This window comes from Gymnodraco acuticeps, unplaced genomic scaffold (assembly GCF_902827175.1).
Source record: "Gymnodraco acuticeps unplaced genomic scaffold, fGymAcu1.1, whole genome shotgun sequence".
In the NCBI taxonomy this organism is placed as follows: domain Eukaryota; kingdom Metazoa; phylum Chordata; class Actinopteri; order Perciformes; family Bathydraconidae; genus Gymnodraco; species Gymnodraco acuticeps.
In genome coordinates, this window is record NW_022990701.1 from 1,679,201 (window position 1) to 1,705,692 (window position 26,492).

Sequence of the window (26,492 nt, forward strand, 5' to 3'; positions counted from 1 at the left end):
AAGTCAACTTGGCAGCCTCCCTAATTATTCTCAGGTTGAGATCACAAATAAAATATGCATGTGGGAAAACACTGCCTGACGGAACAACAAGGATCTTCCTGAGAACTATTATACGAACATTATCCAGTGCTGCTTTGCTTTTAAAACAATAATGGGTGACCGGTGATGAAGTATAATGGCTTAGCGGCGATTTGAGCATCACTTGGGCTTTGAGTCGTAAATCAAAAGAGCCTTTTGAAAGCAGTGTTTATGTATAATGTCCTATTTAAACAGTGGAAATGGTGTGGAGGGCCTGGGGGATAAACATATGGGGCGCGTATGGTGAAATCAATACACCATTAGCTGATGTGGCTTTGAGTAGTAGGTAATAGCACAAAGGTACCGGGAACGCTCAATAAATCCTCACTATTTCTGTTGCTATGCAGATGTAGTCAACATAATCTCTGGCTGGGAGGCTAACAGTTCCTTTGATAGTTTGTTGTGGGTTATTAAAAGCTGTAAAACAACAAGAATGACTATGCGTTTGCCTTCAGTGCAATTGTTTGACCCCCATTGACCAATTATAATCATTCTAAAGATATCTTTATGTAGGACAAGTGCATTTTTGTGGAGAAATGTGTGCAGAACTGGGGTGCAAGGAGAGTTACACCACTCCAGAAGCAGTCAGCTCTGGTGTGTGCTTATCGTGACTACAATGTTATCTCGGGGGTCGACGTTTGATGTCAGGTTGAGGTTAGAGTTTATGATAAGAAATTCCCTGGGGTCAGAAAGGCTCTGGCAGCAGGGAACATAAATTCTGTGTGGCCTCTGTTGTAGTGGGGATGATGACAGTGTGTGACACGCACACACACACACACACACACACACACACATGTTCATGGCAATTTGGCTTCTCAATGTCACTGGAGGCTTCTCAGATGACCTGTTTCTATATGAGACAACCGACCAACGTGACATAAGGGGGGCATAAGAGAGATGTGGATGTGAGAAAGAAAGACAGTGTGACATAGAAAGAAAACAATAGAGAGGTAACAAAGCAGGATGAAGAGGAGAAACTAAGTGAGTGGTGAAGGATGAAGACAAACAGCAATAGAGAAGGTCAGAAAACATTACAATGCAAAGAGAAGAAACACGAAGCACAAATGATTGTGGATGCAGAATGGAGGGGTGGGGGTTGATTTGGGGCGCTGTGCAGTGCTGCTTGCCCTTTTCCAGACACTGCAGTCTGCCACGGTCCAGTGGTCATACACTGATATCACACGCGTGTCAACAACATGAATAAAGCAGATGTAATAAAGATTGGCCCCGCTCCCTCCCCTCCTTCTCTCTCTGCTGCTACTCTGGGGGGGAAAGAGCAAGGACGGCAATGATGTTGTTGTTGTTGTTGTTGTTCTTCTCTTACGATCTCTCCTCCTCCTCTGCTCTCAGATTTACTTTCTGTTTCTCCTCCTTCCACCCATCTACCCTTCATTCACCAAGTCCCCGGGGCATGGGGGAAGAGCTGTCCAAACTCCAGGCAGTGCAAAGGAGAAATGCGGGAGGCAGAAACGAGCTTGGGAACTGAAAGAGGGCTGCATGATTGTGTGTATGAGTCTCTGTGTGTGTTTGTCTATGCGTGAGGGGGTGGTGGGGGGAGTTCAACTGTCACATTTCAGCCTACTGGGCAACATGAAGCCAGATAAACAGAGGGATTATGCAGCTTCATATAGTGGGGAAAGCTACACTGGGAGGGATAAAACCAGAGGATAGAGACACAGAGGAGCAGATGGGAAGTGAAAGCAGGACTGGGGAGAACCTCAGGGACAAGGTGTTGACTGCTGGGGTGTTTGAGTCTGTATGACAGGGCGGGGTGAACGAATGGAAGTGTGAGGAGATGGTTCATGTGTCTGTAGCTTCTGTGCAGGGCTAATGTTTCAGATAATAGAGAACATGTTATTCTTTCCAAGGCATTTTAATGAATGATCGTCTCAGTGCCACCATCATTTGCAACATTAAAATTGCAAGTCATGATGTCAACGGAATCCTTGATATAAATTGATTTGCTTGCAGAGTCGAAGTAAAGTTGCGTTGGCCTTTTTGTGGACATCCACATTCTCAGCAATGACCAATTGCAAACTTTGCAATCACCTATAAAATGTAAAATATGAAAAGGAAAAGAGAGTTCAAAACTGAGGTAGCTATGGCCATGTTCCGACTGATGGAAGCAGTGTATGGACAAGAGAAAAAGAAAAACGATGCCCTGGCAGAACATATTTGGAGTTTTTCCATTTACAAAAGTGAACATTAGTGAACTTGTGCTAATAAGCAGTGCAATATTATTTGATTGAAGTTGATTGTTGGCCAATGAAATTAAAGCAAGTCTACGGAATGTTTCTTTTACGTTTTTTTGTTGGATAAACATCATACTGCTACTGTTGACCTTACATACTGTATGTCAAGATACAGCATAACATCTTTCCTGCCGGGATAAGTCTCCAGTTGAAAAATCCTGCCTCTTAGTATTAAGCATTTATAAAGCTTAAAAGACACGAAATGATTAGAACATTTAAATTCCTGGATTGTATTTTATTATATCCCCACTACCTACAACTACTCCCCCTCTTTTTTAACACAATGCTATTTCAGTTTTAAACATGCCTTACTGCAATATGTTAAATGGTGTCCCATTAGATGGTTACCTCTGTATCTCCTTCATCCTGCATGAACATGGGATGATCTCAGGACCCTGACAAATGCCCTCAAGTGTAACTCTGAAATGCAATTCCTCCAACGTATCCCCTGTCCATTAACACATGCCTTTTTGTTTCCATGGCTGATTTATCCAGTCATTTTAGATCCAGCAGCGAGACAGTCGCTCAATCATCTCACTCTAAAACTAATCCTCTGTCCTCCCACCCCTGGACAGCATTACCCACAACTGATCTTCAGTCAGAGGAGAGGAGCTGGAGAGAAGTAAGAGAGCTTTTTGTCTGTGTTTATGTGTGGAAAAGATAGGGAGTTAATGCGAGTAAATAATTACATGTCTACTTACAATATGGGGGAGAATCTTTTAAGCAGTTACAGCAGAGTGAGCGTGTGTATTTATGTGCCAGGGAGCATCTCAGGGCAGGTTTCATTGTTTTAAGCCCAATCACTTGATGCCTGGAGCTACCAGGGAGTATTAGTTTGCTTCCTGGGGTTTTGCAGAAGGTCACGTTTGAAGTATTCAATTATAAAGTTTGAATAATAGAAAGAAAACAATAGCTAAACCAGCAAATGGAAGTCACAAAGAAATAACAAGTGCACTTGCAATATTTAGTGACTCAAGCAGAGCAAGTGAACAACTACTGATACACATCATCTGTAAAGTGTTTCAGTTGCAATTTTGGGAAATGTGTCATATTAACCCAATTGTGTATATTTACAAATACATGAAACTGAGCAGACCACAGGATTTAGTTTAGCCAGAACACATTAGTTGATGAGTTATGTCAAAAATACTGTACATATACATTCATATTAAAAATGAGTAAAACTAGTGTGCATGCTTTTTAAAATTGGCAGTAATTCTTCTAAGAGCAAACTAGCCAAACATTTGAGTAATTGAATGCGAAGAACAGAACTACAACTGTGTAAAGATAGCAATCTGCCTCCAGTGATTGAAGAGCTGGTTCACTAAACCATAAAAAACACACACACACACACACACACACACACACACACACACACACACACACACACACACACACACACACACACACACACACACACACACACACACACACACACACACACACACACACACACACACACACACACACACACACACACACACACACACACACCCCACACACACACTACACACACACACACACACACACACACACACACACACACACACACACACACACACACACACACACACACACACACACACACACACACACACACACACACACACACACACACACACACACACACACACACACACACACACACACACACACACCTCTCTTTCAGAAAGACAAGTGAAGGGGGAGGGGAGTGTCTGCCTGGTCTGTCTTACCTTGGACAGATCTCTGAAGTTGCTGGGCAGAGTGAGGTCAAGTTCCTCTGAGTCGTAGTTGGTGATCACCCAGGGGAAGACCGGGTACTGATTCAGGTCATTAAAGGTCCGACCTGGTGGAAGGGAAGTGACAAATATTGAAACATATAACAAGGTATCGAGAACAGCACACGCTTTAAAACAAATATGTCATTTTCTTGATTGGTTGTACTGTGTGACAATCTGCATAACATCAGATCAGTAGTGTCCTCACCAGAGATGGTGTTGAGGAAAATAAGGTAATCAAAGTTGGATATCTCGCGGCGTTGCCAGCGCTGGGTCATGCTGGATGCCTTGAAAAGTTGCTTTGGTGTGGCCAGAGAGATACGTCTATAAAGAGAAAGAGAGAAGAATAAATATAAAAACACTTGTAGCCTTCCAAATGTTTCTTGCCCTGGTGAGAGTGGGCAATCAGTGTGCGAAGACAAAAATACATATTCAGTCCACACATCACAAGAACAGCAATTAGCAGACCAAGAAAATGCCTTGGGCTCATTAGACTTTTAAAATACAAATGTCATTATGTGAAAAATCTATTGAGCTTTCAGTCTTGCTAATTAAGAAGAGAAATATGTAACACAAATATTTAAATACACATATGTGAGTGCATGCAAGACACAGAGCATGATGTATGCGGTAGGACAAAAACAAATGACCTGCAATCCAATTAAAACTAAGCAAAATGATGGAATTAATCACTGTCAGGGTGTGAAATTACAGTCATTAGGCCTCTCAAAGGTGAAAATACGACTTTCTAAATACGAATGCATTAAAAGACACACTATTCCTTATATTCTGTATATGTTTTTGTTCAAAGGTTCCCATATTTTCTTTTAGATCACATAACTAATAAAAAAGAGAGAAGTGCTTTAAGTTGGCAAAAGGTTCTATAAGCATTAGGATTGGATCCAATTATGACCAACCATATTACATGCATAATGAAGTGTGGTTGTGTAATGATCGTCGTGGCACCCTGGACATTGAATAATTTGTGATGTACTGGCTGTGTGAGCTGGTGTGTGTGCACCGAGCGGCCCTGTACAGCTGCTCTAAGGTCAGAGAGGTAAGGTGTACCCTGGCCTGCAAACTAGTTTGATTAATGACCCTAACACAAACACACACAAATTCTCTCACCCTAACACTGTGTGTGTGTTATAAACAAATGCTATCCTACATCCACCCTGACTCATTACTGGATGCACTTCCTTACTCAGATTAATTACATATCCTTCAGTGTTCAGTGTTACAATTGCTAGGAGGAGTAAATGTGTTTGTTTCTTCAATATTGAGAAAACATTTCCCATAGATCCTAAATCTTGCTGTCTCACACACGTAACCTCCCCAAACACTCACACATCCCACGAGACAACTGTCATATCTCAGATTAATGAAGATACAAAATGTGCACTATGCAGTATCAAAACTAAAACAAATCCCTGTGAGGACAGAATAATATTTGACCCTGTCTTTGGATTTGGATGTTACTCTTCAGTCCAAAGAAACCAACAGTTACTATGTGTACTTATATGCAAACTTTGAAGAACACTGGAAACACATTTACCCTTCATGAGGTTTTTTGTTTTTTCCTTTATCAATGTCGAAAGGTGTTAGGACAGAGGTTATTATATACTGGGGTTAAACCTGACTTTACACTTGCCACTTTATGGTATCAGACTTAAAAATAAGTAATTAAAATATGCCATATAAGACATCATATAGAAATATTTCCTGGACACTCATTTCTTTTGATCTACACTGGGATACCAGTACTGGGATCACAAATGCTGCTGATTTGGGCTTGGCTTCAGCACTGCCCGGACACAGAGCAGACATGATTTGAGGTTGGGGGGGTGTGTGTGTGCCCCGCAGGCTTACAAGCTACTCTTTGCTTCACACTGATGGAAATAAATAAATGAGCAAGACTGTGTTTGTGTGAAGCCAATTATGTACAGGGGCTGAGAAGAAAGAGTGGGAGGGATGGGCAAATAGCGACCAAACCTCTGTGTGTTACAGAAAGAAAGAGAAGGAGAACATTCTGTTCGGATGATTACATCATAGATAATATGGAACAACAACTCAAGGTTTTCTAAACTAATTTCACACTTACCTACACTGTCTTCCAATAACTGTAATGTTCTGATTTGTACAGATGTGATGCTGTATGTGTTTAGAGATGAATTGTGTAGTTGTGTGGAGCAATGCTTCTCACCTGGTCTGTGGAAGGCCAAAGTTCGTGCCCACCCCAACACGAGGGAGACTGTGGACCACCTTCTTGACTGTGGCCGCATCTGGGAAGTTGAACATGACTGCCGCTGTAGAGAGAAGAGAAATATCTATTTATTATATCAAGGATTATCTAAATTATTCGTTAAATTACATACAGTTCACCACAGTGATCCTAATGTATGTTCCCATCAATATTACCCTGAGAAATGTGTATGTTTATCCATCAGGGTTAAAAGGTGCAAGAGTTACATAAATGTAATTATCAGGTGCTTTCTTACTTCTGTTGGCCATGAAGATTTCCAGAGAAGTATTCTGCAGTAGGTAGCGTCTGGAAAAGACGGCTCTGATCTCCGTGAAGAGCCATTTTCCATGAAGACCTTCTGTATAGGATAAAATCTGAGAGACGGGAAGACAGGAAGAGAGAACAAAATGAAGGAGATTGAATTCAAAGGGGATAATGAAAATGGAATATGGAAAGGACGTTTAAGGCCAGAGAGGGACATAAGAAACCAGAGGTAAGGGAGGGAAGAAGAGCAGACAGGAGGCTAGTTTAGTTCATTTTTCACACAGTGATGGCACGACGGCCTGAACAGCACGATTAATGTCTTATATTGATCAGCCTCAATGAAAAAGCGATCCCTTCAGCAAGAGAATGGGCGCTATTCAGCTGGAAGGAGTGAAGGAAATGTTTAGTTCACTAAAAGATAATCCATATTGCAGCATACAGGTGGAGAAAAAAAATGACATCTTATATAACAGAAATAGGAAACAAGAGCATATTGATTTGATGTATAATGATGGTACTGTGATGGGACAAAGATTAGGTTAATAGCCTTTTTTATGCTAAACATCTGATTAGATATTTTGTTAGCAAGCTCCAGATTAAAAATGCTTCAATGAGCTGACCTAATATGTCCCCTTGGAGATTGTGTTAGCTGTCAGAGTGACGTGTCCTGATGGCTGCCTCTGTGTCTGACAGACACAGATGCTTGGCCTTCCCCCTGCGATTCACACTCCTACTAAGCCGGCATTTAGATTTGCTTCCAACCTACTTAGCACTGCTTTGTTAACTACGCTTTGTTTCAACCTCTGCTTTTAGTTTCAAAGGCGTCAGCTGACGGGGGGTGTACAGGGAGATGGTAGAAAGGTAAAAGGGACACTAAAGGTTGTCACAGCGTGGTGCAGAAGCTGCTTTATTAAACACAAATATTCAAATGTGAGCTAGCATGCTCGGACTAGTGTTGAGGTAAAGGAGCTCATTAAAGGCAGGGACAGCAGAGGGACCAGCTGAGGCTTTGGCAGCCAGCTGAGGACAGCCTCTCCCTCGCTGTCTCTATGAGGAATAAGATCTGCTGCATCACAGACTCACTTCAAAGTCTCTGGAGTTCAATTAAATGTGGATTAGTGGCTGGGTGAAGCTGGCTGGGACAGCAACCACCAGCCTCCTATCTTCTTTAACAGGGACTCAAAATGACTTTACTAGTCACCATGAGCCTGTAGCCAACCCCATCACATAGATAGTGCTGCAATCAGAACAACATTTTCCAACATGATGGAACAGGTATTAAGTAAACTGCTTTGTGAGAATGTCAGATATTTATTAAAAAAATTGTTTTTTTATCCACATTGTAAGTAAGTTTGACAAGCAAGTCACCTCAATCTCTTCACAGCCAACATTTAGTTACAGCCAGCAGCCGGTTAGCTTAGCTTTGCACAGAGAAAAGGCACATTTCCTAAAGGTTTTATAATGAAGGGACTCCATAGCAGGTTAATCATCATAACAGATAGCATCTTCTTAATCTCCAAAGTTACAGCGAGATAAGTCATATTTGAAAGAAGATATGAAATAAAAAAGAACTATAGATTTTCGACAAAATGCATAGTATAGAATATATGTTATTTTCCACACAGGATTGTAATATTGGAACACTGCATTTTCAACTCTATAATAGTCTATATAAACAGTCTCCCCTTTCAGTCTTGTTGAAGATGATTGAATTGTGCTGACAAACAGGCCAAGACACCTGATTGGTTTGCTCTACTGACATAGATGATGGCTGTCAAATGATGTCAAGAACCCTACAGTAATCGTAGCGAGTCATCTCATTTATTTTTAAATCAGATTTTCTGCCTCTATCTGACCAAAATGAAATTCCTGTTTTCAGGTGTATGAGTGAGTGAATGTTTGGAGAGTAACCTTTGACCTCCAAAAGGGAGTGGTTGACTCATTTCCTCCCCAGGCGTACACTCAAAGACCTGCGATAGATGTCAAGAGGATGACAAGGTGATAAAGTTGCCGTCTCCGATTCCACAGATAGATATGACAGTAGCGGAGGCAGCCAGATATCATATTCGTCAGCGGACCGATGAATCTCCTGGAACGCTGTAAATAGCACTCTATGTTCCCAAGATCATTGTCCTTATCAGCGGCGCCCTTTCCCTTGCAGATGAAAAAGCTGAGTGGGTGACAAGAAAGGTGACAAACTATCCGCGCTGTAATGCTCTCGCCGCTTTGACCACGTCTGGACAAATTACAATGGTGTTGAGGTTATTGTCCGAGCTGGAGTTATGGCTGCACCAGCTTTCGTCTGTGATAAATAGTAATGGTGGAACTGGATCAGTCAAAGAGATGAGAATGATACAGAAGCAGAAGAGGATTTCTCTAAAGAACACCAAAACCAGAGTGTGCAATCACTTGAATGACATTTACCTTTTATTATCTGAAGAAAAAAGGGCGGATCGGTTAAAAATTATAAAAAACAATATGATTGAGGATAGAATATTCCATAAAAGGGTGCATAAAAAGGAGCTTTTACGTCAACATGATTGTTTGAGTATAAAGCGCAGTTTTATTGATGTTTCATTTCAAGTGGAACATTATCCATGGATTCAGGTCTGCTGTGTCCCGAGATCAATTTCAAAGCGTCACGCGAGAGGACACAGCCAAACAGAAAACAAAGGAATGAGTCTTGATTGCAATGCTTTCTCTGCCTCTCCATCTCTCCCTCCTCCTCTTTCAACCTGTTTGTGTGCGCCGGGCTGCTGCTCATTTCTGAAGCACTGTCGTTTGTCTTTGTCAGATGCCCAAAAGACTGCGGAATGAAGAGGGACACGTAGAAGAGGGGCCGGGTGACTGTGGCTGTGGTGTGTAACCACACGCACACACACACACACACACACACACCGTCACTGCTGAATCTGGCAGACAGTCTTTGCCAGTGAATCCTCTCCATCACCCTTTCCTTCGCAAACCCAGTCTCTTTTACCAACCAATGCCTCCTCAGAAACATGGGTAAAGTCAAGTGGAGGAACAGGGTGACACAGATGACATTTAATTGAAACTGCAGTGAATTAGGGGAGAGTTAGAGGAGCAACAGACCCCCTCTCAGCAGCTTGGTATAAGATAGATGAGGCTCTCAACTACCTTCGCTGCTGCCAACATGCCGCTCGTGTGTGTTTTGGGCTGATAAGACACTTGAGTTGTAGAGGACAGAAGCCACTGCCAAATATTAATAAAGGAAATCCTAATGTGTCATCAAATTTAGAAAAAATCCAATTTGAACACCAATAGTGTTTGTAAAAGAAATGCTTCAACCTACACATGTTTGATAAGTGGTATGTGCATAGTTGCTCGTTGTGTTTAATGTGCTGTGCATCCTTGAAGGAAGATGAGGTGATTGAAGTTCAATTTGTTGCCCGTTATTAAGTATTTCCGCATGGCTGCCTCAGTTAAAGGATAATGGATGAGGGATTTATTATTACCTTTTGGTCAAATGAAGTGGTGTGGGAGATAAGGTGATGAAATTAATGAGCGGGTGGAAGAGCGGTGATCCATCAACATCAAAAAATGGAGACGAAGGACAAGCTGTATTGGGAGAACTTGATAGAATTCATGAAAAAAATAAACCTGTGGACTTATCAGCATGTACGGTTGCTTATTGCTTTTTATTTTCAAAAAGCTGTCTCATTCCACACTGCTCAACGGAAGTACTTTCACTTGCACACAGTGGACTAAGGTTGCAGATTGCAAAGACAAAACCCCTCTTTTACTTATAAGAAAGTCACAAATACAAAGTAAACCATTGCATATACTGTAGCAACATCAGAGCCATGCCTATCGTGACTCTTCCTCACTTGACTGACAAAAGAATCAAGCCATCTACAATAACCATGTCATTGGATCGAGACGCTGACGGCACTTTTACTGCAGCAGCAAATGAGGAAGAAATCACAGACTAACACAAGCTGACATTTAAGGGCTTTTTGAAACTCTCCCCTAGTGCATCCACAAACACATCACAATTTACAACTCCTTTCGTCTCACTATACATAAAATCTTGTTTTCCTCCTCCCCCATTGCCTCAACACCCACCATCCTCTGTTCCACGCCGGTAAACGAGGCCTTGTCACCCCCCATCAGTAAATGAGTTCATCGGACTAACGAGCAAGCAAAGGGCCCCGACACACTAACAAGGGTCTGTTCTCTGCCTGTGGACCAATCAGGACCCTCATCACCGTTGACACAAAGCCTCCAAGAGCCCTCTGGAGCCAATTAAGATAGATTTTGCTTTTGAGATTGAGTGATAGCTAGGGAAAAAAAGCGTAGGAAGGACTTAGAGTATCCTAATGGAAAGAAGAACAGAAAGATGCATCAACATATAATCTTTTTCAAGATTTCTTGAACAGGGATATTTAAATTTAAAGCGATTAAAGAAGGAGTATGGTTGGTGATTCGTTCTTTGGAGGCTGAACTCACAAGCCACACAAGAGGGAAAACAACTCCCTCACCGTAAGAACCTGAAATCATATGACTCTTAGACAGAAAAGCCACATGACTCTACTTTCACACTCCAGCAGTTATCGTGTAGCCTTTGTGCTTCAGCAAGAGTATTATTTAACCAACTGGCATCCACACCATCTCCGTCTGGTCATGTGCTCCATGACTGTTCAACTATGGGAGCAGTGACGCTTGGCAACATTGAAAAAACAGGTATCAAAGTAATAAAGCTTGGCAAAGACCAATGAATCTACACTTGGGTTACCAAAACCAAAAATATGAGTTAAAGAAAACGCAGTATTAGATGTATCAAAACACAGTATCAAAATATTTGATCCACTATACCTATAATTTAGTATTTAGAGTATTGGATGCATTGCATGGTCAACAGGCTTCAGTATAAGAAGTCAAGACTATTTGTGTCCACCAATGATTGATAGGCACAATTGTTCTACCGTCATGTAACTGATTCAAGATGTAATCACTGGTCACACATAAAAGGCCTATTTGCCTAGAGGGAAGTCAAACAAACTACAAGGTTCAAAAAAATAAACACAACTAAGAAGCTGTGCTGGAGTGTGAGAGAATTAAAGCAAAATAAACAGAACCAGCATGCAGCAAGTGTAGGTTATGAAGGCTCAAAGCATTCAGTCCCAAACGTCACCCAGTAAGAGTGTGGGCTCCCTGATTGAAGAGTCCCCTTTGAAAGGATCTGTGGGGCCACTTAGTCTGAATTTAGCCTAATAAGGATTAAATCCCATTTTGGGCCTTTTCACTGTTTGCTAACAGGTTAGCCTTTTCTCCTTTTCCTCTTCTTGGCTGCTTAGCCTTTTTGAAGTGGGAACAAAAAAAGGTCTTGTGTGGATTTAGGGAAACGCTGCAGTGATCTCGGGGTTAATTGGTAGAGAAGTGAATACTTCAGTGCATTAACTCATTATACATTCAGCCTTTGGGCATAAGCTATAAGAAGGAAAGCAACAGAAGAGCCCTGACACATAATAAGATATTAAAGCAGTAATGCTCAACACTGATGGTGGCAGTAGTAAGGATATACATGGAATTCATAAATAAAGAGTATGACCAGAGATAATCTCAGTAAATAATACAATATATAAGCCTTTTCAACACAAACATCTTACACAGAGAAATTCCACAGAGATGGCAGACAAGGATGCCAAAGTATATCAAACTACTGCTTGTTTTTTTTATATTCAAGATCCGTGCATCCTTTTTTTAACCCATCCCAGCTTAGATTGGGGCCACAAAGGGCACAGTTGGTGGCTCAAAGGTGATAGGTAACAAAGGAAGGATAAGGCCACATCAGTGAAGGGAAGAGAGGGCTTAAAAGGCAACAGACCTTCACAAATTTAGAAAATCCTTTATACCTAGCATCACGATGCACATTTATAACCTTCATCATTTAAATGTTCAATTTGGAAAGTGAAATATAGAAATACTATGGTAAACAGTGATTGTATAATTTGATTGAATAAAATACAACGAAAAAACTGCCATTTAATCCGGGATCAGTTTTGTGCTAGCAGCTACTTAAAAAAAATAGTATACTGTAGCTGGGCACCTGTTGAGAGTTCACTGAAAGAGCTTCAATACGTTCCTTGGTTTGTCAGGCTCATCAGTAAACACGACAGGACAAGGAGTAAAATAATGTTTATGCTTTTCACCGATATTCCGAAAATCAAGGAGACAGCTCCGAGCCACCACTGAAGCGCAGGAGGTGTTTCAGACTCAATGCTATTAGCCCTCCACTCCCCTTTAAGCTGCCATGGCAAACATCACACAGGTTAAGATCGCTGACCGGCTCCTATCGCATTCTCCCCGCTTTCCTTCAATCTCTCATTTTGCCATTTAGTGATGGATAGGCTTTTTGGGGGTTTGTGCGAGGCTTCGCTGAAGTAATTTCTTTTTTAATCCGCCTATTGTCACCAGCTTAAGTGGGTGTGGGGTGAAAAGTACACCCCTCTTGGGGAATTTGGGGTTGCTAGTCCAAAGCAAAAGAAGAGGGAGAGAATGGGACGTGTATAAAGGAACGGCTGCAGAGACTTCGGAGAATTCGAAGGTGACTCAATCGGAGCTACAATTCTATCAGCAACAAGCATTTTAAGTTACAACTGTAATACAGTGAACATCTGCAATACTCTGGAGGCAGATAGATCACGCTGCAATTAAAGTATAAATGAAATACACATTTCACTTAGAGGTGCTTAAGGTAGGTATCTGTGTACTATCTAAACCCTGTGTGGGTGTAGAGTAATTTTTCTTCTAATTTTCAGCACTATAAATCAAACTGAATTGTTGTGCCTTAGGGCAGAAATAACAGGTTTTATAGGAAGAACAAGCTGTAAAAACAACTTTGACATCATATCATCTCGTAAAGTTATTAAAAAAAAACATGTAAGCAAAAGGTTTTTTGCTAATTCAGCAAACACGGAGCAACAATAGCATCTGGTCGGTGTTCCAATTTGGCCACCGAACAAATGTAAGTTCAATATTCACTTTCCTTGTAACAAATGCTTTGTTTTTCTGAATTCTTAAGGGAAATCTCTGGATCTCACACTTCATTCACCAGCTAGTTTCCTACTAGTCTGTCTGCAATTTAGTGACGGGCAGTTTCAAGACAATGTTTTTCTGAAAATACTTGCTAGCTGCATCTGGAAAGGAAGCTGATAAGAAAGCAAGCTATAAGCAAACGGTTAGCAAAAAGCAGCTAAAATGCTCTTCAGACCTGATGAGAACTGCAAATGATTGTATTACTTACATAATAACATGTGGGTTGGTCACTACAAGCGACAAGTTTTACATTACAAGAATTCAAACCAAGGTAAATTTAGGCTACAAACATAAATTAGAGCATATTTAAATCGTAACCCACGAGGTTTAGACATTATACATAAATGTATATGCGCCACAGCATTTAATTGTGCTACAAAGATTGTTTATGACTGTGATTGTTGATGTTGAGCACATTTTTAAGTGCATCACCTTTCGTTAAGAAAGCTGTTAAAAAGATGTTAACTTGTTCAGAGAAGTCACCCTAAGAAAAACAACATATTCCTCATTTGGTTGATTAAAGCACTTAAGATCATCTGTGTGTAAGAATTGTTTTCCATCTATACTGTATCTTATTCTACAGTCTTGCTTCCACAGAGCAGAAGTAAAGCTCTGTTGTGCTGATGTCTGCTAGAAAGGAGTCTTGGATGAGTAAGTAATCTGCAGAATGTCCCTATGGATGTGGCATTTCAACCAGACTGGATGGGTCATTAACCATAATGGCAAAAGAGGCACCAGAATACAGCAGTGTAAAATGTTGCTCTCCGGCACATGAGATGTCTTTACACCGAGCACACATCAATGCTATCAGCTAACCTTATAAAGCCAAATACGTCTGGCTAGAATTACTCTATTTCTTAATTTACAGCTATAATTAATTTGATGTCCTTGTCCTGTCACTTTGGCTTTGTATTTATGAAGCATTCAAGATTAGAAGTAGAGATAAAAGGGAGATCATCATCATATTTGGCAAAAATCAACACATGGATCAGGTTTTATGATCTGAAATGCAGCACAGACCTTTCTGACAAAACAAGACCACATTTACAATTCCAATTTCCAATATGCCGGGCTGGACATCGATCTTTCAATTGAAGCCGTGTTTCTCTCTGACCCCAGCTGAATAACAGAGGCTTGAGTGAACAGCAGGTACACAGGTGCTGATTGTAATATCAGTAGCCTACCAGGCAGACTGGCATCCATAAACAGGCCTATCCATCAGGCTGGCGGGTTGCCTTTGACACCCGTGTCAGAGGCAGACGAACAGAATAAATGATGGAGAGAGGGGATCAATCAAAGCAGGGAAGGGGAGGCACCTGCCCCCTGACTGGCCCAGTCAAGCCCCGAGATGGAGCATGATGGAGGGGCTAGCCTCAGGTGCAAAGAGGGGTGGGCAGCTCTTTGTCTGAAGGTGCTTGGTTAAGTGTTAGCCAGGTCTTGACCACGGTGGTTTGTGGTTTTGTTAAGGTCCAAAGTCAGGTCACAGACAGAGAGATTGAAAGAGGACAAGCTTGTTTGTTAGTGAAAAGAGACGGGGTGGTTGTTTGGGTGTGAGGGGAAAGCTATTGGAAGGTAGACATTAGTCATCATTAGGTGGCTAGATGACAGTGTTTAATGGTTCTTTATGTGATTTCCAATGTGGCAATCGTCTTTCCTCTACCTGTCCTACCTGGTTACCACTCGCTGCAGGGATTCACGTTTTACATCTCACCAAGGGCAAAAACATAAGGCTTGCTATTGGGCTAATGTGAGGCTTAATTTAGTCACAGTGGTGTTTGAGCTAAAGGCTGTTGCTGGGTGCTATTTTTACCATGTTAACCTATTTAGTTTAGCATGCTAACATTTGTCGATGGAACTAAACATAAATACAGCTGAAGGGGATGTCATTGGTTTTGAATAACCAAGAATGGAAGAAATTCAAATTTGACCTGATGAAGGACCTTGATAAAAAGTAAAGAAGCTATTACAATTCATCCAGTGGTGGACATGCGGTCATGATGCATACAATAGTGACATTTGACATAAAACCACAAATGTCATAAAAAGTAATGGATTGTCCCACTTTAGTCCATTACACTTTATCAAGAACATTTCTGTCGATTCATGTGCTAAATGTTTATTTGTTCTATTTATTTTTCAACTTATTTGACCTGATGGTTGCCTTAAAAGGAAGATTCAGAGGCTTAACAAAGTCAGTAGAAAACATTACAGGGACTATAGATGTCTGTATCAAATGGTTATCTATATTAGATTTGTCACTAAAATCATCGATCGGAAATGTAAATGTGTGGGGACCACAAATACTTTTACGAGGCAATTGGTCTTACAGTTTTTGGATATTTCTGTGATAAAGCAGAGAACAGACCAACCAACATTGCCCTGCCTATAGTCTAGTTGCTAGCATAAAAAACACACACAACACACACAACAACAGAAGGAAAACATCTTGAACTGTGCCCATAGATTTCCCTTGAACTCAATAGGTAGATAGATATCTGACAGATACAAGTACATATGGGCGATATGGTCCATAAGCAAAAGGATGAGCTCGTATCTTGGTTTCTGCAAAGCTTTGAGGCCCATCATTAACAAGTCTTCCTCCATCACTCTTAAACACCCAACATCTGGTTAGGGGACCGCTGACCTCATCCCTACAGAATGAGTTAATCATCGCTGATACAACCTCGCGCAAACAACTCGAGCCCATGAATGTGGTTTGAGACTCTCTACAGAGAGAGGAGGTGGGGTTCATATGCATTTCGTGTGAGGGAGACAGAGAGAAAGATTAAGGGACAGTAAAGAAGGAAACAACACTTTACTGCTCTACTGGGGAACAGAAACTCACTTCAGGAAGCGTTATACCTTTATTTGTCTTTATCTCCTCTAATTGGCTTAAATCACTTGGAATTATTTGCACATGTTTTTATGTTGAGCAACTCCGAAGCTTGGCCCGTGACTTGACATAAGCAGTGAGGCAAATAGAGAGGAGCAGTATGATAATAATTGGGTTTCCTGATGACTGGATGAGCCAAAGTGGGCTGCGGGGAATGATGCTTTAGATTAAACTGACCCTGGATGTTTAAAATCCTAGTAAAAGGGAACAATCACAGAGGAACACATGGCGGCTTTGATGCTAACGAGTATGTCTCTGGAATGGAGCTGTAATTACTGTACCTGGAGAACAGGGAGGGACAGACAGTAAAGGAGTGAAGGAAAGAAAGAGAAAGAAGGTCATCCCCACCCATCACTCCGCTGGTTGTTGTCGCGGTGCGACTGAGCGATTTATTGACCATCTCAGGATGCACTCTGTCAGGGCGTACGAGGAGTGCGGAGGGAATGGATGGCGAAACAGCATGAAGGAGAGACGGAGGGAGGGCATGAGGGAGGGAAGGAGGCCAATATGAATGAGTGAGAGTGAGGGGATCCGTTTCCTTGGGCTCATTGATAATGACATACCTGCTTGGGCTGTCCGTTAGTCCTATAGCACACACTACTTAGGTTCTAACTGGAAAATCAATAGGCTCCTCTCTCAGAGACCTCTTGCTGCCATGGCTCTTTGTGATTGGCAGCTGCAGCCGAAGGTCGTCCCTGGTGACCATGAGAGTTTGGCGAAGCGAACAGGAGGAGGAGGGAGGGGTGCAGTCCCAGCAGTTTGACACTTTAGGGAGAGCTTAACGATATGGGACTGGTCGCTACATAACACCAGGGAGGTTTTCTTTGACTGAGTGACCATCCATTCAGCCACTCCAGCTAACCCGAGGAGCCGTCACCACCCCACTAATTAGAGTTACCAAAGTCTTCTCAACAGGGGTTTCATCATTGCATAGTCCAAGGTTGGACACTGACCTTTAGGTAAAAATGACTGATATTCTTTCCCAAATATGTTCAGCTCTGGCCCTTAGTTAAAACTCTTTGGAAACAAAGTGTGGATTTAATCATTGTTCAGAAAATCTAACATCAGCTGTGTTTAGTTTTGGTGAAGTTTAGAAGTTAATTACAGAAAATGTGCAAACAAACGATGAGGCCACACAAGGCAGAAGTATATGATATAAAGTGAGGTGGTCTGATGTTTACACTTAGTGTCCTATTGTGCTGTTTACCTGTTGACATTAGAATATCATTTTACCAAATACATATTTGTCCTGTGGTTTGAGGCAATTATATTTAATTTCCACAGCACAATCTGCGTTTTTTAAATAAAAAGCAAACCAGTTTTTCCAAATATTTCTGTATTTAATTTGTTGTTGTTTGTTTAACTATTTTTCCTGCTGCAAGCTGATTTTTCATTTCCAGTGATGTGGGACAACCTTGTCGATCAAAACCACAATAAAAATATAAATTACTTTAATGTGCATTCCAGCATTTTAACATCACGTTTGTTATTTTGAACTTACTACATATACTCAAACCACAGAAAGAATTAATACATAGTTTGCAAACAGGACACAGGGATAGTTTAAAATACACTCAGATGGCAAAGGGGATCTTAGGGAAGGTTGCTCCAATCAGGTTTTTCCTGGTATTTCCTCTGGCCAATCAGCTGGAAGGAGAGCATATTTCACTTCCTCATTCACACAAAGTCTCCAGGAGTGGCTGTGCAACAATAACTCCACATGCAATATTGATGGCTGGTGTCTTAACACAGAGAGGGTGCTACTAAACACACACAAACACACACGCACACACACACACACACACACACACACACACACACACACACACACACACACACACACACACACACACACTCGCACATGCACACGGGCAAACACACATCTGCTCTGTGACTTCATCAGTTCTGCTATCTGCCGAGCAGATGCAGAGGCCTGCCAGGCAATTAGTTGCCTGCGATGGTTTTCTTTGAGCCCTCTATGGAGGGAGCAGCTGGGTCCATGCGGGTTTGGGAGACGGCAACAAAATGTGTGAACAAGGGCATCAAAAATGTACTCACACAATCCACATGTGTGCCGATGATGGTCTATGTGCATGTGTTGTTAGGCAGTGCTACACTTTCCCTGCACCATTCGTATTTCCAGAGAAAGGAAAAGGGGAGAAAAGAGCGCTAACGAAAAATGCAAAACTTTGACATCCCCCTCCCTTATCACACACTTGGAATTACAAAGCACACTAACTCAGACAGACACAGGGAGGAAACTGTTGCACAATGTGTTGCAAAACAAACCCATTCTTACTATTGCGTTCTTCAAAGAACTCTAATGTCATGGCATAAAATGTAGCCATAATATTTAGAAATGCATTGCAAGGACCAGAGTTATTGTTAATATGTCTGCTGTAAATCACTTGGAGAGTTTGACTTTGTAATTGTTGTATGCACAGTACAAACTGGCAATTCAGAGTGAAGATTAAACAAGTATACTTATACTGACCAAGTTATCACTGAAATTCTATTTTCTTACAAACGTTTTATGACATTAATGAAACACAATCCTCACATAAAGAGACCACAGGTATAAATATGTTTGAATTAGAATTACGTATTTCAAGTCTTTTTACTAATTGTAAACTATGTTATGAAAACTGTAGTACACAGAGTAATGAGCCACCTGGGGGTACTCAGTGTAATCTGGTAGGAGAGGAGAGGGAAAAGAGGAATAAAGCTGAGGCTGTAGGAAAGACACAGAGAGAGGACAGAAGAAGAGAAAAAAAAGATGAGAGGCGGTGAGGTTACTCATCAGCTGGCAGAGATTTGCACAGGCATGGACACTGTTTTGTGCTTGTGAGGGGATCACTGTGGAGTCGTCACACAGACTCAGATCAAAGAGCTCTCTGACAGGCGCCTGATCTTTTCTCCAGTCAATATAAACCAGGGGGAACTCTTTAGGAACCACAGATAATTCTCTACGTTTTCAGGAGATAAAGGGCACAAAGAAATAGAAAAAATAGAATAATGACTGACGTGGCCTTTGTCATTAGATAACTATAAAATGCAAGAGGGAGGAAAAATGATTAAAATAGATTAGATAAACCAAACTATCCCAAATGCTCCCAGAGTTTCTCAGTGTTGATCATACTTCTGTTTTCCACCTACAAATGAAACAGCAGTTTGGCACAGGAAATGTACAATCACCGTTTTCTGAAATATGGCTGACCTTTCCATTTCAACTGGCAAATCAGACAGATTCAATAAAATACAATTCACTCACTGTATCTTGTGCATTCTACTTTGTAAACGTATTGAGTACAGCAACGAGTGATGTGATAGGAGGGCCACCATGGATTCATAATGACATCATTAAAGTATGTTGCTGTATAATTCATTAAGCTACAGCTGGCATGTCCATCATTATATTTGGACACTTGCTCTCCAAGTAGTGTCCATTAATCTCTCTTGAGCTGTGAGATTGATAATAAACAGTCATCCAGAAATCTAACAGCCAGACAGTGTTCCATATCTTGTTTCTGATTTTCGAACTTTTGCATAACTCTAGTTTGACTTGGAGGGGAGGAATCTCAGATTAACGTTTGCTTTATATTTCACAATAAGTCAACTGTTGCTATTCTTGTCAGTTTTTCTGGATACTAGTTTTCTATGAAAAGAATAACCAAATATGTTGTGTGTTTATTTAGTTGCTTGTGCATGAAATCTAAATGTAATGACACCAGCAAATGTTACTCAAAAATATCTCACCTTGAATGAATGGGACACTAAACCTCTCCACTGAAATTAATTTAAATAACTTTGGGTGGGTAAACCCTAATACTTAAGCATTTTCAACCATCATACAAATAAGTTACATATTGCAATATATAGTTTGTGTGAGGAGCCTTTGAACTTATTTTCAAACTAATTGAATGGGTTCAAACATGCATTTACATCAGTTAAAAAATTCAGCAGGTAATTAGCCCTGAAACAAAAATGACTTCTTCCTTTTATGATAAGTTACTGTAAACTCCCTAAAGCCCCTTCAGCACACGCAAAAAGGCTACATGATAAAGACCAGAAGATATGGTAACTGGAGGGGAGCTCATTAATCTTTGCCTTTTCTGAAATGTTTGTGGCTTAATTCCCTTGCATAGTTGGCTACTTCATATCACTAAATAGGTTCCTGGAAGAGTTCTTGGATCAACATGTTTACATTTGTAAAATTATTTCTCTAAAAAGTTTCATCCGATTCATGCATATTTTTATTTACAATTTATTTGAACACTGTAAGCTTTTAATGCCCATTAAACAAAGTTGTCAAAAGTAATATATATGCAGCTTAACAGGAGCAAAGAAAATATAACGACATTTTATTTAAGGTCTAGGTCTCTTTAGTAGACCATATTGTCTGTGATCAACACTGCAATATATTCACGTGTTACTGTATAGGCCTAAATTATTTTCTGAAATAACCACAATACATTAAATAGAAAAGTTGTAATTTCTATGTCGGTGAATACGTTCCAGGTTTGGTCCAATAATCAAAACGATCACTTGAAATTAAAACGCGTTTTTAACTAAAGCCCAGCGAGCCAGGCTTAAAAATAGCATCCAATTAGCTCCACATAATGTTGCGCGAGACTCCGTTAATGACCGCTACCTCGTTAACTGGAAAATCAGACACGTGTCAAAGGACTGCAAATACTGCAACAATACTTCGACTTTTAACATTTCGCATGGCTTTTACACTGCGGGGGTTGTTATATTTACAGCATGCTTACATGTGTAAATATGTCTCAACCCGCAGCGGAGTGTCTGTGGGAGAATGTAATGACTTCTTTAGTCCTCCAACGTGAAGTCTGGGTGACAAGAGGACTTCAATTACAATCTCGGAGAGACCTCTGCTTAAATTATTCAGTAGGACAAGGTTCACAGCGATAAACCGACGGGAAAATTAACTCTGGTGTCTCTGTGTGTGCGCGTGTGTGCGCGTGCGTGCGTGTAAGGGAAGCAGCGGATACAAGTCGTGTTTCAGTTAGGCCTATTTGACTAAATCCAATAAATACCGACTGTCTTGATAACACTAAATGTTCAATGAAATGTGAAGAAATCGTGTGTGTGTGTGTGTGTGTGTGTGTGTGTGTGTGTGTGTGTGTGTTGTGTGTGTGTGTGTGTGTGTGTGTGTGTGTGTGTGTGTGTGTGTGTGTGTGTGTGTGTGTGTGTGTGTGTGTGTGTGTGTGTGTGTGTGTGTGTGTGTGTGCGAGCTTGGCAGGTGCCACTAACGTTAATTTGTCTGAATTTCTGTTTATAGTTTCAGCCCCTGAATGAAGGCTTCTGAGCATATAGCTGCAGGTGCACTCAACACATAGCATTTTAAACTTATTAATAAAAGTATCAATGCTTAACAATATAAAACAGCATGATATATCTTCATCAGTTAAAGAAAAATATACAATTTTGCACGAACGTTAAAGATAAAATAGGTGTCCATACAAATATACATTAGAATTGACCTCAAATGAAGATGCATGTAAAACACTGTTTATTTATTCCACTCAATTTTAATTTACAAATTATGTTACCAATTGACTTAACCTTGTGTTAGATTTATAATTCGAAATGGGGAAAATCACACTTAAAACTGATTTATATTTATAAGAATAAGGCAGATACCAGACTTCGTAAAAATGTAGAATAAATAATACTTGCTGTCAATTAGAGAAAAAACGCTGCCATTACAGACCATTTGAAAGATGAGGAAAATCACGGAAAACATAATCAAATTAAAACATGAGACATAAAAAACCGAGATTTATCTGCAGAAAACAAGTGGGTCTAAAGTTAAAGGCTGCACTCACACTGTGCCAACACTCCTAATCCTCAAAACGCACCGAGCGAAAATACGGGTGAAGACCAACACAGAATTTGTTTTACGGCTGGCTTAGAGAGTGTAAACTGGAATCTGCCCGTATAAACCGAAAGGGTTTTGTTTTCCTGTGTCGAAATGGGAGCAGAGGACAGCTCCGCGCGCCTCGATGCTGCCGAGGCGGACTGGAGCTCCTCTGATCTGATTGGCTGCCGGCACTGACAGCTCTGCACATGATTGCAGGAGCCGAAGCCCGACCCCTTTCACTCTTGCTAAAGGAACCATTCATAAACTACACAAGTCCAGCTCACAGCTGAGTGTGGACGAAAAGTGAGCACAGAGGAGAGACTAACTGCAAGAGGAGATGAGTCACAGACGATGTTTTTAGCCTTTAGCGTCTGCAGCCCAGGACACGGATGGTGACCCTCCACCCGAATATGACTTTACCTAACGCTGCTGATGAGTTGGACTGATATTTAGCAGGCTAATAGGTTGCATCCCTATCCGTTTCCTCCTCCTCACACTGACGTCCATCCGCTGCTTTCAGCCAAATAACTTTTGATTATACACTTTTTGCTGCACAGGGAAGCGCTTGCCTCTGGCTTTACCGGTAAGCGTTGGATCCTTCAACCTATTGCGACTCCCCGGTGTACAGCCCGGACCTGTGCCCCAACATGATAGCGACGCAGGCAAAGCTGGTTTACCAGCTCAACAAATACAACAACGAGAGATGCCAAGCTCGCAAAGCGGCCATTGCGAAGACTATAAGGGAGGTTTGTAAAGTGGTGTCAGATGTCCTGAAGGAGGTGGAAGTGCAGGAGCCCCGGTTTATCAGCTCCCTCAGTGAGATAGATGCACGCTTTGAGGGGATGGAGGTCATCTCCCCCAATGAGTTTGAGGTGGTGCTTTACCTCAACCAAATGGGGGTGTTCAACTTCGTGGATGACGGCTCCTTGCCCGGCTGCGCGGTGCTGAAGCTGAGTGATGGCCGTAAAAGGAGCATGTCGCTGTGGGTCGAGTTCATCACCGCCTCGGGCTACCTCTCCGCCAGAAAGATCCGCTCCAGGTTTCAGACTCTGGTGGCGCAGGCCGTGGATAAATGCAGCTACCGCGACGTGGTAAAGATGGTGGCGGACACCAGCGAGGTCAGACTAAGGATCAGGGAGAGGTATGTGGTGCAGATCACCCCCGCGTTCAAGTGCACTGGGATTTGGCCTAGAAGTGCAGCTCAGTGGCCCATGCCCCACATCCCATGGCCCGGTCCTAACCGGGTAGCAGAATGTAAAGCTGAGGGTTTTAATCTCCTCTCCAAAGAGTGCTACTCTTTGACGGGGAAGCAGAGCTCTGCAGAGAGCGACGCCTGGGTTCTGCAGTTCAGCGAGGCCGAGAACAGGCTGCTGATGGCCGGCTGCAGGAAGAAGTGTCTGTCGGTGCTGAAGACTTTGAGGGACCGTCACCTGGAGCTGCCGGGACAGCCGCTGCAAAATTACCACATGAAGACCCTGCTGCTGTACGAGTGCGAGAAACACCCGAGAGAGACCGACTGGGACGAGTCCTGCCTCGGAGACCGACTGAACGGCATCCTGTTGCAGCTCATATCCTGCCTGCAATGCCGCAGATGTCCCCACTACTTCTTGCCAAACTTGGACTTGTTTCAGGGAAAGCCTCACTCAGCCCTGGAGGCTGCTGCGAAGCAGGCATGGAGACTAGCGAGGGAAATCCTCACCAATGCTAAAAGTTTGGACAAACTATAAAGTGATTGTCGACACAGAACCGAGAGACATTTTGGGATAAAACTTAAGACAAAGACAAAGATCATCCTGCAACTGATTCTCCAAGCAATGTGAACAAAAACAAATCAGTAAGAAAATAATGCAGCGAGCAAACCACAAAACCATTTTTAAATGGAGCAATTGGGCCACTGCCAGAGACAAAGTGAAGGTACATTTTCAGATAAATGTAATAACTTTTAGTTGTCTTCTTTAAATGTTTTCACAAAGTGAAGAAACTTTTATTTAAATATATGCACAAAATCGTTAAGTGAAAGAATACAATGTAGCGTGCCAAGTTCCATTTTTTCATTATGTGACTTTAAAAAGAAATGTTAATAAAAATGTTGCAAATTAAATTACAACTTGGCCTCGTGTCTTGACGTGTTTTGACAGCTGAGGTGACAGGCGAAGCTGTTGCATTTTATTGTTGCTATTGTCTGGTGAAGAGAGTCATTCAATTATTCATTTTGACGAAAGATAGTTGACGTGTGCTTAACACTCAAGGTTCAAGGTTTTTTATTTATTCCATACGAACATAGCTACAGTGTAGTTATGCCAATGAAAATCTTAGGTCACAGGCTTCTCCAACAGTGCAACACAATAACACAGATAAACAGACACATAGGCTACTAAAGAATGGCTTTTGCTACATTTAAAGAAGGAATGTGCACAGCCAGCTTCGGGCCATACGTTATTTTTACAGCGTCACAGGCTCTAAAGGATTTTCGAATGAATGTAAATCAACGGACTCGTGTTAATATATAGGCCCGGGAGCTTCTCTATGTTTGAACAGCAGCAGCACCAGCACGGGGCCTGCAGCAAAACGAAAGCCTTCATCTGATTTATGCGTTATATATTTGGATAACACCGTGTATCATAGGCAATAGGCTACGACTCCTTTATTGTCATGTTAATATAAATGGATACTCATATAAATATGAAATTGAAATAAAGGTAGATGCTTTCAAAATGAAGAACTCTAAAAACAAAACACATATTTGCAAAAAAATACGACAATTTGTACGCACTGTTAAACTGAACAAACACAACCACCTGTGGGTCAGCATTCTTCTTCTGTAGTCAACATGAGGCCAGTGCTGGAACTAACGACCTGATTTACCCATAGTCGTCCTGACTCGTCCACATTTTCTAACCATATTAACTTGCAATTGTACTTTTTTAAAATAGTTTTACGAAAGGAAAAATTGCTACACGACATTTAATAATGGGAAGGCCTGATCCATGTCGCGTTAAGTTTAACCCATAAAGACATTTGGTTAATTTGTTAATTAATTACAAAAAACAGTTTCACTACGAAACAATATGATATGCTTTCGTTTTGTTGAATTTAGGGTACTTTACAATACATCAAGAAAAAAGACACAGTTGTTTTTTATTCAATAACAAAAGTAGTGGTAAGAGAAAAAAAATCATGCAAAGGAAATGTTCACAATTTTAATTCAAATAAGTCACGTTTTAACTTCAACAACCGATGGATATAACATTGTTGTTCTTCTTCACAATTAAAAATGTTAAGAAAGTTGGAAACGCACAACAAATACCTTTTAAAAAAACACACGTAGTCATAGAGCTATAACTCATGCATTCACCAGCCTGCATGAAGCATTTACCGGCACATACATGGCTTCAATACGTTAATATGAGACGTGAATGGAGCTCGGGTCTCTTACCTTTGGATCGATGGCCTTGAAGCTCGGATCGTCTTCGTCCACCTCGAAGTAGAGCTCGGAGGGGGTGATGGACAGGGTGCCTTTCACCACCACAGCCGGAGCCACCAGCTGGGCACTGGTGCTCAGGTTTACCGGGCCTGCAGGACACACAGGCCGGTCAGAGAAACACGCAAAGAGTCCTCCTCTCCGAGTGGGCACATACGGTTGTTTTACACAGTAGGGTACACTTTTAAACTCAATAAGGGATCGCAGAGCTGCTGGCTGTTTGCCTACAACGATAATAGTTAGAAACCGTGTGAGCCTTCAATCCTGGACGTGGGTAATTTTTTAAGAAAACATGATAAGTGAATAAACAACAAGCAATAAACAGCCATGTTCTTTTAAAAGTTGAGACTGTTTCACGCAAAAACTACGTTTATATTACAAATATTTTTGCATAGGAGTTGCAGGATGTTTACATAGCGAGGCTAAAGGGTACGGCTACTTCAAACATCGTGTGTAGTTTACAAACAGCATTCTGCAATTATTCGATGAGTTAAAAATCAAAACAAAAGCCCAATATGGATAGGCCTACTGTTTAATATGCTCGACAGTTCCCGAAATAAAATATCACAGGCCTTAGTA

The 26,492-nt window shown here is 41.4% G+C and overlaps 2 protein-coding genes across 6 annotated transcripts in view; one reads left to right on the top strand and one right to left on the bottom strand.

Annotated features, from left to right (window-relative positions):
- Positions 1-26,492, bottom strand: part of lrba (LPS responsive beige-like anchor protein) — a 189,284-nt gene that overhangs the window by 47,968 nt on the left and 114,824 nt on the right. For all 5 annotated transcript variants that reach the window (XM_034231378.1, XM_034231381.1, XM_034231380.1 and 2 more), the window contains 5 exons: positions 25,869-26,005; positions 6,589-6,706; positions 6,294-6,396; positions 4,299-4,414; positions 4,046-4,158 (listed from right to left, as the gene is read on the bottom strand). In XM_034231378.1, coding sequence (XP_034087269.1) covers positions 4,046-4,158; positions 4,299-4,414; positions 6,294-6,396; positions 6,589-6,706; positions 25,869-26,005 — 587 coding nt within the window. The remainder of the gene's footprint in view (positions 1-4,045; positions 4,159-4,298; positions 4,415-6,293; positions 6,397-6,588; positions 6,707-25,868; positions 26,006-26,492) is intronic.
- On the top strand, positions 22,680-24,539 carry mab21l2 (mab-21-like 2). Its single transcript, XM_034231383.1, has one exon. The coding sequence runs from the start codon at positions 23,080-23,082 to the stop codon at positions 24,157-24,159; it is 1,080 nt and encodes a 359-aa protein (XP_034087274.1). The 5' UTR covers positions 22,680-23,079; the 3' UTR covers positions 24,160-24,539.

Bases quoted from the DNA above. Each gene is read 5' to 3' on its own strand.
- mab21l2 (XM_034231383.1), top strand. From the start codon at position 23,080: ATGATAGCGACGCAGGCAAAGCTGGTTTACCAGCTCAACAAATACAAC.